Source organism: Oncorhynchus masou, chromosome 31 (genome assembly GCF_036934945.1).
Source record: "Oncorhynchus masou masou isolate Uvic2021 chromosome 31, UVic_Omas_1.1, whole genome shotgun sequence".
Taxonomy (NCBI): Eukaryota; Metazoa; Chordata; class Actinopteri; order Salmoniformes; family Salmonidae; genus Oncorhynchus; species Oncorhynchus masou.
This window is the reverse complement of record NC_088242.1, coordinates 58,659,572-58,673,655: the sequence shown is the minus strand read 5'-3', so window position 1 is coordinate 58,673,655 and position 14,084 is coordinate 58,659,572. Positions and strand designations below refer to the sequence as shown.

The 14,084-nt window shown below is 40.5% G+C and overlaps 1 protein-coding gene and 1 pseudogene across 1 annotated transcript; one reads left to right on the top strand and one right to left on the bottom strand.

Annotated features, from left to right (window-relative positions):
* Positions 1-581: 581 nt before the first annotated feature.
* LOC135524196 (acylglycerol kinase, mitochondrial-like) lies at positions 582-4,628 on the top strand. Its single transcript, XM_064951509.1, has 14 exons — positions 582-840; positions 1,072-1,111; positions 1,218-1,297; positions 1,450-1,525; positions 1,629-1,754; positions 1,869-1,963; positions 2,120-2,189; positions 2,312-2,391; positions 2,546-2,603; positions 2,696-2,843; positions 3,138-3,235; positions 3,326-3,396; positions 3,513-3,597; positions 3,792-4,628. Exons 1-14 carry the CDS (start codon positions 731-733, stop codon positions 3,924-3,926), a joined length of 1,272 nt encoding a protein of 423 aa, XP_064807581.1. The 5' UTR covers positions 582-730; the 3' UTR covers positions 3,927-4,628.
* A 4,501-nt stretch (positions 4,629-9,129) lies between these two features.
* On the bottom strand, positions 9,130-13,378 carry LOC135525247 (DENN domain-containing protein 11-like; annotated as a pseudogene).
* Between the last annotated feature and the right edge of the window lie 706 nt (positions 13,379-14,084).

The window sequence follows — 14,084 nt, the reverse complement described above, 5'->3', positions numbered from 1 at the left end:
CTTGTTCACGAAATTTATGCTAATGTTTTTTTTAAGCCAGTGCCCAAATTACCCCCATTCACTCTTTGAAGGAATGAGCACGACTGCGCGGCACTCTGATGACAAAATGGCCAACGTTCATATTGGGCGGAATACATTAAATTTGTAGTTTTCCATCTCCTCGGAAATATCTCTGGTTAAACTCGAATTCTGGAGATTTGGCTCTGACGCTCCTTGGCTTTAGTGCCAGAGTAAAAAATACAATGCGGCGTATAATGTGATTATTTACATTTGAATAATGCAGGGGGAAAGTCACAAAATACATATATTTTTACATTACATTTATATATATATATTTTCTTTTCAGGCGATGTTTTCTTTTTGCTTTAGACCTCAGCGGTGTATGGGAAATTTAGTTTTTCTTCAATAAACTAAGCACTGAAGTTAATAAATTGTGTTCCATGCTCAATTAAAATTTCTACAGTTCCTCATTTATGTTTATGCTGGTATGTGATGGGAGAAGAAAAAAAATCATAGAATGAAACTCAAAATGAAGAGGAACTTATACTAAGACTTTTTGTTTCATACGACTATTAAGACAGCTGCACCCATGTGTAACATACGAAATGGTTTTGACAGCGATGGAGAAATGACCGCTGTGGTAGGATGTATTTTAGGACAGTGTTCGTGATGCTTACACAGATGACAAAAAGCGTTTTAAAAATGACAATTTGATAGTGACGATAAGATAATGGCTCGGGTTGTGAAGGTGTTTGGGACTCTGCGGAATCACTGGAAGAAGTCCACAGTCGCTGCGTGTGCCCTGTCATACGGTGGACACTGGTTGTATGGTAAACACTGGTGTGTAGCGTTTTCTTTCAGATTGAATGGTATGGTTGTTAGATCAAGTACAGATCATCATGAATATCATTGAGCACGTGCACACGAATTGGTAGCTATTGAGAAATCATCAGCCATCAAGGTCTTACGGAACGGTTCTTATGATTGAAATCCAACAACATTGAATAACATGAGGATGTCTTGTAATCAGTGGTTTTCTTCGTCAATAATTTGTTATTGATTTATTTACAGTGATAATCTGCTGCGAAAAGAAGCTTGTCTGGTGGCCAGGGTGAGACATTGATTATTCTGTAGCTACATGTTTCTGCTTTCATGGATTATGCACCTGCATTTACTGTATTCAACTCGAATGCCCCAAAATCCATTCTCAAATGCAGGAATATGGACGTCAGCAGATTTCACCACAGGAGCAGCTGAGGAAAGCCACTGTCATCCTAAACCCAGCAGCTTGTAGTGGGTAAGTAAGAGATAAGTCACGTTCCCTAAAGTCAAGCAAAGAGAATAAGCAAGAGGTCCAACTTAATGCACCACAGCCATTTTCCATTTCTACTGTAATTTGTGTTTGACTAATATGTCTTGCTGTTCTCTTGCTCTTCCCTCTGGTTATAGGAAAGCCAATACTTTATTTGAGAAGAATGCTGCCCCTATATTACACCTGGCTGGTGTGGAGGTGACACTAGTAAAGGTATTATTTTCTTTCCCTGTACAATTGTTGTTTCCGTACATTTCTTAGCCTTTATAGTCTACAGTTATACATCGTGTAATACCATGTGTCTTCTATCTTGCAGACAGACTATGAGGGCCAGGCGAAGAAATTGATGGAGCTGATGGAGCAAACAGACATGCTGATTGTGGCTGGAGGGGATGGCACTCTACAAGAGGTTATCACTGGTCTGCTGCGGAGGGCTGATCAAGTAAGTTGTGTATTATCATTGTATTAACCTGTAACAAGCTCCTTTATGTTGTGCAATACCATCTCAGCTTAGGTGTCTCTTACTACCCTGTGCTGTTTTTTCTCTCTAATATAGGAGTCCTTCAGTAAAACTCCCATAGGATTCATCCCTCTGGGTTCCCACAATTCCCTGAGTGAGAGTCTGCACATCCTCAGTGACAATCAGGTGAAGTAAGTATCCCACTGAAACATGTCACACTCTCATTCAGGTGCAAACAAAACACATCCTATCTCTCACTGAGAATGTATACTGTGCATCATCTCCTCCTTGATTTATCTAAAATATCCTCCAATCATTTTGTCATTCATATCCCCTTTTGTTTTCAGACACATCACATCGGCCACACTGTCCATCTTGCAAGGAGAAACGGTACCCCTGGATGTGCTGCAGATCAAGGTGAGATCGGGAGGGTCTGGTGTTTAAAGATCTTTATTACATTTAATCGCCATTGAATAACTGTAACTGCATGGAGAGGAAGAGAAGAACATTGTGTTGGGTTTCTGGGTTTATGTATCAAGGGAGAGAAAGACCAGCCAGTGTTTGCCCTAATTGGTCTACGGTGGGGGGCCTTCAGAGATGTGGCTGCCACCATCAAAAAGTAAGATCCCTTCATAGCTTATGTTTCAATATTCTTATTTTCCCCAAGTCCCATGTAAAGTCATGGAAACATTTACGTGCAAAACATTATAGTAATGGAAAAGTTGTTTCTCCTTTTAAAAATAAATATCTTATACTGTTGTTTTCGCTCTTAGATATTGGTACCTTGGCCCCTTGAAGACAAAAGCAGCTCATTGGTTTAGTACATTACGGGTGAGAGCAGGACTGTTTTCATTCCATGTCCATGGACCTCAATTGTTCCTCCATTCATTTGTGTCATGCTGTCTTGTCCCATCCCTCCCCAGGAGTGGCCCCAGGTTCGTGAGGCCTCTGTGTCCTACCTGGCACCCACCCTTCGCCCCCCTGACCTGCCTGAACAGAAGCCCCAGCGCCCCCACCTAATGTACCGAATCGCCCACAGACTGAAAAATTACTGGTACCCACCTATTCCAGGTAACATTGTCTGTGTGTTGATGTGTTATTCTGTGTTCGTCAGTCTGGAAATAACACTACACTTCGTCATTTTAAATGTCCTTGTGCATCTTCTGTTTCACAAAGCATGAATGACATTGGTTTTGTGTTTTATTAATGATTTATTTGCACCAAAAAAAACAAGTGATGGACAACAATACAGATATAAACAAATAATAAAACATTTTTTTTTAAAGTGTTCAGGTGTGGTTGGAATGAAAACAACACCACACAAAAAACGATATACAATAGAAAAATTACAAAACGTTTGTGCAGAGCCTCCAAAAGCGGAGGAGCCAGAGAGATGGAATGAGAGGATGTTGTCTACTTTAGAGCTGTCGATCCACACCCAGAACAAAAACCCTGTCCAGACGGTCAGTAAAAAAACAAACAATAACTACACTATAGCAGCTACTACAACAGACTCGGGGTGTTAAAACTGTGTTCCCTTGATTGCCCCTCAGCGTACAGACGACTCCCTGTTGGTGTGTGTGGAGCCAGACTCCTTCAGTGTGGGAGAGTTCATCACTGTTGGGTGAGCAGTTGTGGAGATACACTTTGTCACATTATCAATGTAATACCCGACTAAAATAAAGAAATTGTTATTCATGTAGCATGTGTGTCAAGGCTGATGCATTTTCTGCGTTGCAGAGAGAAAAAAATGGAGGATGCAACTGCATTCACAAGAAAATCACTGAAACTGGAGGCCAGTGCATGTCAACTCAATCTGCCTGAGGTCAGCTGTCTTAGTCCTATAAACGTCATAGACAAGATGCATTACAGTCTTGTAGTTTAGATCATTATAACCCTTAAACAAATTAAATGTATTCTTGTAAAATGTATTTTTGTTTTGTGCGCGTGCGTGCGTACATACGGTCCTTCTGCTCCATGACCTCTGACTTCTCCCTACTGTTGTATCCCCTCCCACAGGAAGGCGCTGGCTTCTACAACATTGACAATGAGGAGTACGAGGCCATGTCAGTGGAGGTGACGCTGTTGCCACGGAAACTGCACTTCTTCTGTAGCACAGAGCGCAGAGAGCAGCTCCTCACACAGGTCCAGTGAGGGAAGCACTGTGATGACAACACATGCAGCAGACAGAGGAATAGGGAAGAGGATCAAAGGGCCAGCACCTGGGGTGTATTCATTACGTCTTGCAACGGAAACCGTTTAAGAACCAAACGGAAGCAAACAGAATGAAATGTGGTGGAATCTACCTGAATTTGTCCAATAGAAACTCTCGTTTTTGTTGCAAAATATTTTCTGTTTGGAGAAAACGACTGTGTTTTGCAACAGAATCGATGTAATGAATACACCCCTGGGTCGTATTCAGTTGGCACCAAACGGACTGAAACGGGGAGGGTCTATCTTCACTTTTCCAATAAACGCTTGTTTTCAGTTGTAAAATGTTTTGCTACGGTATGCCCTAATATGACCCTGTATTGTACTTCTACCTCAACCTGGGAGTATGTCTGCTCTTCTTGCCTTCTTACTGTCACTAAACAGCAATAAAACAGAGCTGGACCAATGTGGAACTGTCTACAGTGAGATTTCATTGTTACTGAAATTGAAATGTTCAGTTGGAATGGTTATGGTCATAATTATGGACGATGACTATGATGCAGTAACAAGGACCAAACATTTTGTTACTATTTCTGAACTCAGCCTGTATAAGTCTGCCCTGCAGGAGTATTGGTGTAACTGACTAGTTTACTACTGTATACTCTCATCATGTGTAACACTATTAAATAATTCAGATATGATGTCCACAGTGTTCTATTGCCTTTTAATACCAATTGGAATAAACAGTCTTTAGAGATGCGCAGAGAGACTGTCTGCATTGTACAGTACTCTATGAGATACATTGTACAGTACTCTATGAGATACATTGTACAGTACTCTATCAGATACATTGTACAGTACTCTATGAGATACATTGTACAGTACTCTTTGAGATACATTGTACAGTACTCTATGATAAGATGACATACATTGTACAGTACTTTATGAGATACATTGTACAGTACTCTATGAGATACATTGTACAGTACTCTATGAGATACATTGTACAGTACTCTATGAGATACATTGTACAGTACTCTATGATAACATTGACATACATTGTGATAAGATACATACATTGTACAGTACTCTATGAGATACATTGTACAGTACTCTATGAGATACATTGTACAGTACTCTATGAGATGCATTGTACAGTACTCTATGATGATATACATTGTACAGTACTCTATGATAAGATGACATACATTGTACAGTACTCTATGAGATACATTGTACAGTACTCTATGAGATACATTGTACAGTACTCTATCAGATACATTGTACAGTACTCTATGAGATACATTGTACAGTACTCTATGAGATACATTGTACAGTACTCTATGATAAGATGACATACATTGTACAGTACTCTATGAGATACATTGTACAGTACTCTATCAGATACATTGTACAGTACTCTATGAGATACATTGTGCAGTACTCTATCAGATACATTGTACAGTACTCTATGAGATACATTGTACAGTACTCTATGATAAGATGACATACATTGTACAGTACTCTATGAGATACATTGTACAGTACTCTATGAGATACATTGTACAGTACTCTATGATAAGATGACATACATTGTACAGTACTCTATGAGATACATTGTACAGTACTCTATGAGATACATTGTACAGTACTCTATGAGATGCATTGTACAGTACTCTATGATGATATACATTGTACAGTACTCTATGATAAGATGACATACATTGTACAGTACTCTATGATAAGATGACATACATTGTACAGTACTCTATGAGATACATTGTACAGTACTCTATGAGATACATTGTACAGTACTCTATCAGATACATTGTACAGTACTCTATGAGATACATTGTACAGTACTCTATGAGATACATTGTATAGTACTCTATGAGATACATTGTACAGTACTCTATGATAAGATGACATACATTGTACAGTACTCTATGAGATACATTGTACAGTACTCTATGAGATACATTGTACAGTACTCTATGATGATATACATTGTACAGTACTCTATGATAAGATGACATACATTGTACAGTACTCTATGAGATACATTGTACAGTACTCTATCAGATACATTGTACAGTACTCTATGAGATACGGCAGTGGGGCGGCAGTGTAGCCTAGTGGTTAGAGCGTTGGACTAGTAACCGCAAGGTTGAGAGTTCAAACCCCCAAGCTGACAAGGTACAAAATCTGTCGTTCTGCCCCTGAACAGGCAGTTAACCCACTGTTCCCAGGCCGTCATTGAAAATAAGAATTTGTTCTTAACTGACTTGCCTGGTTAAATAAAGGTAAAAAAATAAAATAAAAATACATTGTACAGTACTCTATGAGATACATTGTACAGTACTCTATGAGATGCATTGTACAGTACTCTATGATGATATACATTGTACAGTACTCTATGATAAGATGAGATACATTGGCATGAGAATCACTCTCCATTGGCAACACTCACAAATACAATACAACAAGCATCAGAGAAAACAAACAAATGGTTTTGTGTTTACAATGGAAGTACTGTATAATGTCACTGGCTTGGAAACGAGGGGCTCATGCGATCAAGTTACTAAAGGGGTGATCGTCACTGAAGTCTCTGTCCATGTTTTACAGTAGCACAGGTTCTGGATATAGCTGTGTTGTTGGCTGTTGTTGGGAGTATAGGTTTATGTTACAGTTGCTGTGATCAAGGCTAAGCAAGTTAACGCTCTTGTTGCATATTAGTGCGGAAGTACAACAGATTATGCTTTCTTTTGACATTCAGTGCGGTGACATACTGTACAAATAAATTCCAATTAGCCAATGCTGGTACAGGTCTGTGAACAAATTCCACAAAGAAAGCATTTGATACAATTCCGTTTGTGTCGTGTACACTCTCTACTTCATAGACATGATACACCTGTAAAACAAATGGGAGCATGACCAGGATGTGCCGAAGGGCACAAGGTGGAACAGGTCAACACAAACAGAGCAAAGAAAATGGGCTAAGTGTTCATGGTGTGAAGAACTGTACATTTAATCATATCACTAGTATCAGTAGTGTCAATTAACACGTTGATACAGTAGATGCCTCTTTCCACTTAAAATAAGCCCGTGGTCTTGATTGAGTGCCTGTCCTCAACACTAAAAGATGACCCACTAATTAGGCTTTATAACAAAACTGTCCCTAGTAAAACCTCAATGAACATTTCCACTACTGCCAACACTTCCTGACCAGTCGAACCCAATGAAAGCAGTGTGCAGTCTTCATCAACACTATTTTATGAGTCATTGATTTAATCATTGATTTAATGAACAGTCTGTCTCCCAGCACTATTTGAACAAAATAACTTTATCTCCAGGGCCTGTATTCAAAAAGGGTCTCAGAGTAGGAGTGCTGATCTAGGATCAAGTCCCCCTGTCCATGTAATCTTATTCAGTATGATCTAAAAAAGTAAAAGTGATCCTATATCAGCGCTCCTATCCATATATATTTTTATCCACACAATGTGGAACCATAGTGTGAGGGCTAAAGAAGACCCTCTGCCAAAACAGATTGGGTCTGACTGTCTGCCCAGAGAGGAGGGTAAATCCCACTATCATGCTTGGGGTTGACATCACCAGAGAACTAAGAATACAAAGGAGTCTTTGTTACAGTGACGGGGCACAGCTTGCAGCTGCCTAGCTCCAACTAGAAAATAACACTAGAGTTGTATCTGCACTCATACCACACCTGTGGATTTAATTCAATCTGCAACAGATCTCAATTGAATCAAACTAAAACTCAAGTACACAGCTAGCTTCTCCACTTGAGAAGCACCAGCTCACTCCGAGACAGACAGACTTTTAGATCACTGACTGGACCATTTCTCTGCTGGCAGAACATTGGACCATTAAATCAGCACACAAATACGTTTACACATAATCGTGTGGTCATCAAACACGAGTCCAGAGGTTGCGGTGTGGTGCAGCATTCATGATCAGTTTGTTTCATAGAGTCACATGCATTTAAGTCTCCCAGGTTGACCATTTTAAACATCAAATGAAAAAGCCCTGACGAAGGCCGTGAGGCCGATACGTAAAGCTTATTAAAGAGCAGTGATACTAGCAAGAGCAGTGATACTAGCAAGAGCAGTGATACTAGCAAGAGCAGTGTGCAGGGGTTCCTTCTTTTTTCTCATCTTATCCAATTGTTACCATGCACCTGCAAAAACGATAGCTCAGATGTGTGAGTGCCTTTTGAATTTTAAACATCAAATTAAGCAACTTGATAAAACAATACACAACACATTATCCAGAAGTCACATTGCAAAATGAAAACATGTTCAATGTGATCATGGAACAAGTAAACCCTTTAAGTTACTGCCCAGCAAACCGGGAACATTCCTAGACCATAAGCTAAGATTCACATTAAGTTATAGTTAGGGTTTTATCTAACATTCCTAGGCGATTAGCTAAGATTCCCATTAAGTTATAGTTAGGGTTTTATCTAACATTCCTAGTCGATTAGCTAAGATTCCCATTAAGTTATAGTTAGGGTTTTATCTAACATTCCTAGACCATTAGCTAAGATTCCCATTAAGTTATAGTTAGGATTTTATCTAACGTTCCTAGACCATTAGCTAAGATTCCCATTGAGTTATAGTTAGGGTTTTATCTAACATTCCTAGACCATTAGCTAAGATTCCCATTAAGTTATAGTTAGGGTTTTATCTAACATTAGGATGACAACATCCACATTTTTTATATATTTTTTTGAAAATGTTTTAAATAAAATATCCTTGGAATGTTCACAAACATTCACTAACATTTTGTGCACAACATCTGTAACAACCACCACAGAACATTATTCGAATGTTCTCATTAGGTTTCCAGGTTAAGAACAGAGAAAATGTGTTCTGTAATGTTCTTGCAACATCAGGATAATGTTTTATTGTATGATCATCATTCCAAGCGAACAGAAAAACAAGACAAGTGCTTGTTGAATATGGAACGGACTGTCGCCAGATAGCACTGCAGAGTCCAGGCAGTATCTATCATCTATCATTGCGGCCCTGTTTACTAGGTGAGCTGTCACTGGGTGAACACTGGCTCACACTCAGTAACCAACATACTATATCCCGATTTAAGAAAAACGCCGGGCGAGAATTTTATTTCCATCGAGAGATTCCAGAGAGAACTGCAGGCCTTTGACTGGGCAGGAAGCCAGGGAAGGAAGAGAAGGAGGCAGTGTCTTCAGAGGACCAAGAGAGAACAGGCCACAGCCAGAGCTCTGGGGCAGCAGGGGTTATCGATGACAAGCATAACATCAATGCCATAGACCTGCAGCAGATCTTCCAGGAATGTGCGGTCTGCCTGGGGGTCCAGTCCCATGGCTCCCACGTGCTCTGCAGTTAGGGTGCGGTCCGCACTCGCCTCCACCTCCGATAGAGTCTGGAAGATACGGCTATTCCGCTCCATGAAAAACCTATTGGAGAGAACAGAGGACATTCTGTAAGAGTGTTTGAAGAAGACTCCAGACTATTGTTAGTTAACTAGAAAAGATGATGTTGGTTACTGTAATGTAAACACACTCACAGGATAAAGAGGTCCTCCTCATTTGATGTGCAGTCTCCATCCACCTCCTGAGTGTAAAGCAGCATTTGCCTGAAAAGAACATAACATCATCCTCATCATCATTGTCATTGTCATCATGATCTCTTCAAAATGTCTGCCACCATTTAGCAGGGTCCTGTGTACCTTTGTTCGCTCAGTTTCCTATACTTCTCCCAGTCGGCCCCGTTCAGCCAGAGCAGTGGCTGCAGACTATCTCTGTGTGTCTTCACATTCTGGTTATCAACATATACGACATACAGCTCCTTCTTCTCCTCAAATATCTTCTCGTGGTGCCTTAAGACACAATGAGACACAATGTTGCATTGACCTTACCATACACACACCATGGTTCGTACATATTTACATTTATCAATCAGAGCTTAAGGTCACACGAACAGGCCACATATGGCATCTCTGTCGCCAGGGCAGCGATGTCTGCCACATTGACGTAGAAGAAGGGGCGGAACTCAGGCACAGACACACCTATCCCAGGTATAGAGACATTGGACAACAGTACACTATGTGAGGAGTACAAGAGAATCATGGGAAACTACATCGACAAAGAGCACAATGTGACATAGACAGTAAACACAAACTGTAATGAGATCTGAAAAACAAATATGTGGGGATTTGTATTGGTGTGTGTGTGCGTGTGTTTCAGCTGCACCATCTCACCCCTGTAGCACACGACACCAACAGGCGGTGGGGAAAACATGAAGATGCGTTTTCGGAGCAGGGCAAACTTCCACAGCACCATGATCTGCTCCCCAAAGAAGCGGATGAACTGGGACATGCAGCCGGCCGGGTGGGTGATCTGGAGGGGGAAGAGAGGGATGGACAGAATGCTAACTTCTGCCCAAAATCTCTCCTTAACATCAGATGTCTGATTTACATGCACATAACTCAAGTTATGACATATCTCAAAATGCACAAACGCACCTAAACCAATCATTGAATTGCCAATTATCCACAATCAACAACAACAACTGGGCGGCAGGTAGCCTAGAGGTTAGAGCGTTGGACTAGTAACTGAAGGTTGCTAGATTGAATCCCAGAGCGGACATGGTAAAAATCTGTAAATAAGAATTTGTTCTTAACTGACTTGCCTTGTTAAATAAAAAAACAGTAAGATCAATGATCTAAGTTCAAGTGGCCATCAGTCCTGACCTTCATCTCTGGGAGCATGCAGCGGTTAATGGCTGGGACCCAGTAGCTGGTTGGACAGGCAGTGACCAGTCCGTTCCCTGCTGGGTGCAGCACAGCTTTTTTTATCCTCATAGAAGGCCTCCAGAGGAGAGTATGAGCCAGGGCACTGCAGCTGGTGTCTGCATGGGGAGAGACACACTGATTAGGCTAGATAATATCCTGTAATTAACACTAAACACTTTCTAAATGTTGACTGCCGTTGGCATCTCAAGCATAACACTGGAGAAAAGAGATTATTATCGAAGACTCAACACAGCATGGTTTGATTGGATTAAAACTGGGATCCTCCCTGGGAACTGGATCAACATAGGCTAAGTCTATTTGTACTGTATAAAGTCAAGCCGAACCCCCTAAGCAGATATCTCTACCATGAGCTGGATATGTGTCAGAGAGAGAGAGAGAATTGGGGAAACAGGGTGATAGAGGATGGACAATAGAAAAGAGGAAACAGGGTGATAGAGGATGGACAGACAGACAACAGTACTTACCTAACCTGGTTCTCAGGAAGATTCACATATAAGAGGGTGTAAGAAGGAGACAGAATACCCACCATCCGTTACCTGCCATCACGCCAACTCACAAACAACAGGCATGTTAGTTTCCAAAGTAGCAGCCTTTACAAATATCTGTAAAAAGAAAATAGATTCATGGATGTAGTGGATCTCCATCTCTGACCGTCCACATTTTTATGGCTGAAATGGAGTCAATGGAATTCAGCAAACACATGGAAACCATGGAAATTCCATATTTGCCGTTCCAGCCATTACTATGGTTTCCCAAGATGCCACCTGCCGCCTGTGATACAACATCATCAAGATTAATGATAGGGCTCTGATTGTCCTCTGTCAGTAACACTGTTCATTCAGGTGGCGGAATAGTTTTACAGAAGCATGGTGCTTGTGTGCCAGGATTGACTTGAATTCCACTCCATCAAGATTCACATCTTGGGGTAAGCACAATTCCACCATGTTACCTGCCATTGACACACACAAACACATAAACTTGAGTTTCCAAACTGTACACTTCACTGTGAGAGAATGAGATTCATCCATTATGTCTCCATCTCTGACCGTCCACATTTTTATCTTACATTCAATTTCAGCTAACCAGAAAAGGGAAGTTGAGAAGAGTAAGCAGTAATACTGGTTTCCCAAGACTCCAAGAAAGCCCTTTTCCTTCTCAGAGATCTTTGTCAAGTGATTTCTGCTATGTTTGTGGTCCTGTCTGGCTCAGTTGGCAGAGCATGGTGCTTGTGTAAGGAATTTTGTTCTTAACTGGGACCACCCATATTAAAATAAAGGTTAAAAAAAATGTATGCATCACTTTGGATAACAGTGTCTGCTAAATGGTATATATATTGCTATTCAGTGGTGTAAAGTACTTCAGTAAAAATACTTGAATGTACTACTTAAGTAGTTTTTGGGGGAATCTGTACTTTACTATTGATATTTTGTACAACTTTCACTTTTACTCCACTACATTCCTAAAAAAAGGATGTACTTTCTACTCCATACATTTGCCCTGACCACCAAAAGTACTTTTGAAGCAGGACAAGAAACTTGTCCAATTCACATACTTATAAAAATCCCGGTTCATCCCTACTGCATCTGATCTGGCAGACTCACTAAAAACAAATGCTTAGTTTGTAAATTATGTCTGAGTGTTGGAGTGTGCCCCTGGTTTGGCTAATATAATGAATTTGAAATTCTTTATACTTTTACTTTTCATACTTAAGTATATTTTAGGGATTACATTTACTTTTGATACTTAAATATATTTAAAACCAAATACTTTTAGACTTTTTCTCAAGTAGTATTTTACTGGCTGGTATCTTTACTTTTACCCAAGTATGAAAATTGGGAACTTTTTCAACCACTGTTGCTATAACCACTGAGACATCCAGAATATTTCAAACTGTACAAGTGGGTTTGAATTATCAAATGATGGAGCATTGCAAGGGATCGGCAGAGTTTTTTATTTAAGTGGGAAACCCCTGTGCTCAGACTACTGTATTACTCAATTATCACATTTTAATTACATATTCTCATGATCTAAATTTACAGAGCTTGTTGAAACTTATGATGGCAGAAAAAATAAATAATTCGGCAAACTGGTAAACAAATGCTTGCCACAACACCTGATTTGGGTATCGGCATACTGGGTCATATTTGAATAGTGTAGATAAGCAGAGCTGGGAAGTAAAAAACAGTAGACATTTCTTGCAATGTCATGTGCGCACTTCCATGGCCTGAGTCAGTACCCCACTGTGCCAAGTAAGGTAAATAGCCCGCGTATTGCTCTTTCTCACCTGATCTTGTGTCAAAGGTTACCACAAACACAGACACTATTTGGTCATTTTCCTCCCATCCCACTCCTTTCAGAGATATTCCAGTGTCGCCATTGATGGGACTGGGGACATCCCATGGACCAGTGTGGTCAGGGCTATGGCTCCCGTTCAAACTGGGAACAGCGGTTACAGTTGCTAGACCCCCAGATCTGGTGCTCCAGCTTATGCCAGGCGCGGTGATGCCCTGAGAAAAGCCGTCTGGCGGACTCGATTCCCATCCATGTTCTTTTGCTGGTGAGGGAACCGCCTGGGTCAGTTCGGCTGGTGAAGTCTCTTCCCAGTCCAGCAGTGGAGCGAGATCCGACTGCTCGACCATAGTGCTTCCTAAATTGAGGTAAACAACGCAAAGCTAAGAAGAAAATCATTTGTATTAGATAAAGTCAGTACTGCTTCAACAGACCATGACGTGTTTCACCACCCCCTTCCATTTTCTTGTTATTTGTAACCGTGTCACATCCGCAGATGACGAACGAGTATTCTTCCAGCTCCAAGGAACAGTGTTTTTGGAGGTGATATCACATGTCTCATGAGTTTATTAATATTTGATAGACTTATGGCCTATTTTACAAATTTACGATAAACTGTGTTTATATAACTCCCTTGCTTTTCATGAATGTTACAATTGTAACATGTGTAATCTAATGATAGGCTGGCCCGAAGTTGTGTTGTTGATGACTCCATAGATCGTATGAATCTTTGATAAATGTGTAATAGGACACAGACATTACTATATAAAATTCTATGCTGTAGGATCACAAAATAAATAGTGCACGATCAAGATGTTCATACTATACATTTAAAAGCAGGTGTGTTTATTCATTACAGACATTAAATTCAGTCTATCGGACGCAGTAAATCGGATAAAAAGAGTCTGGATAGGTAACGTTTCTAAAGGAGTGCGCTGAGGTAGTGATGGGAATTCCGGGTCTTTTAAGTGATCCGGCTCGTTCGGCTCAGCTCACCAAAAAGAACCGGCTCTTTTGGCTCCCAAACTGCTCTTTAAAAATAAATATATATATATA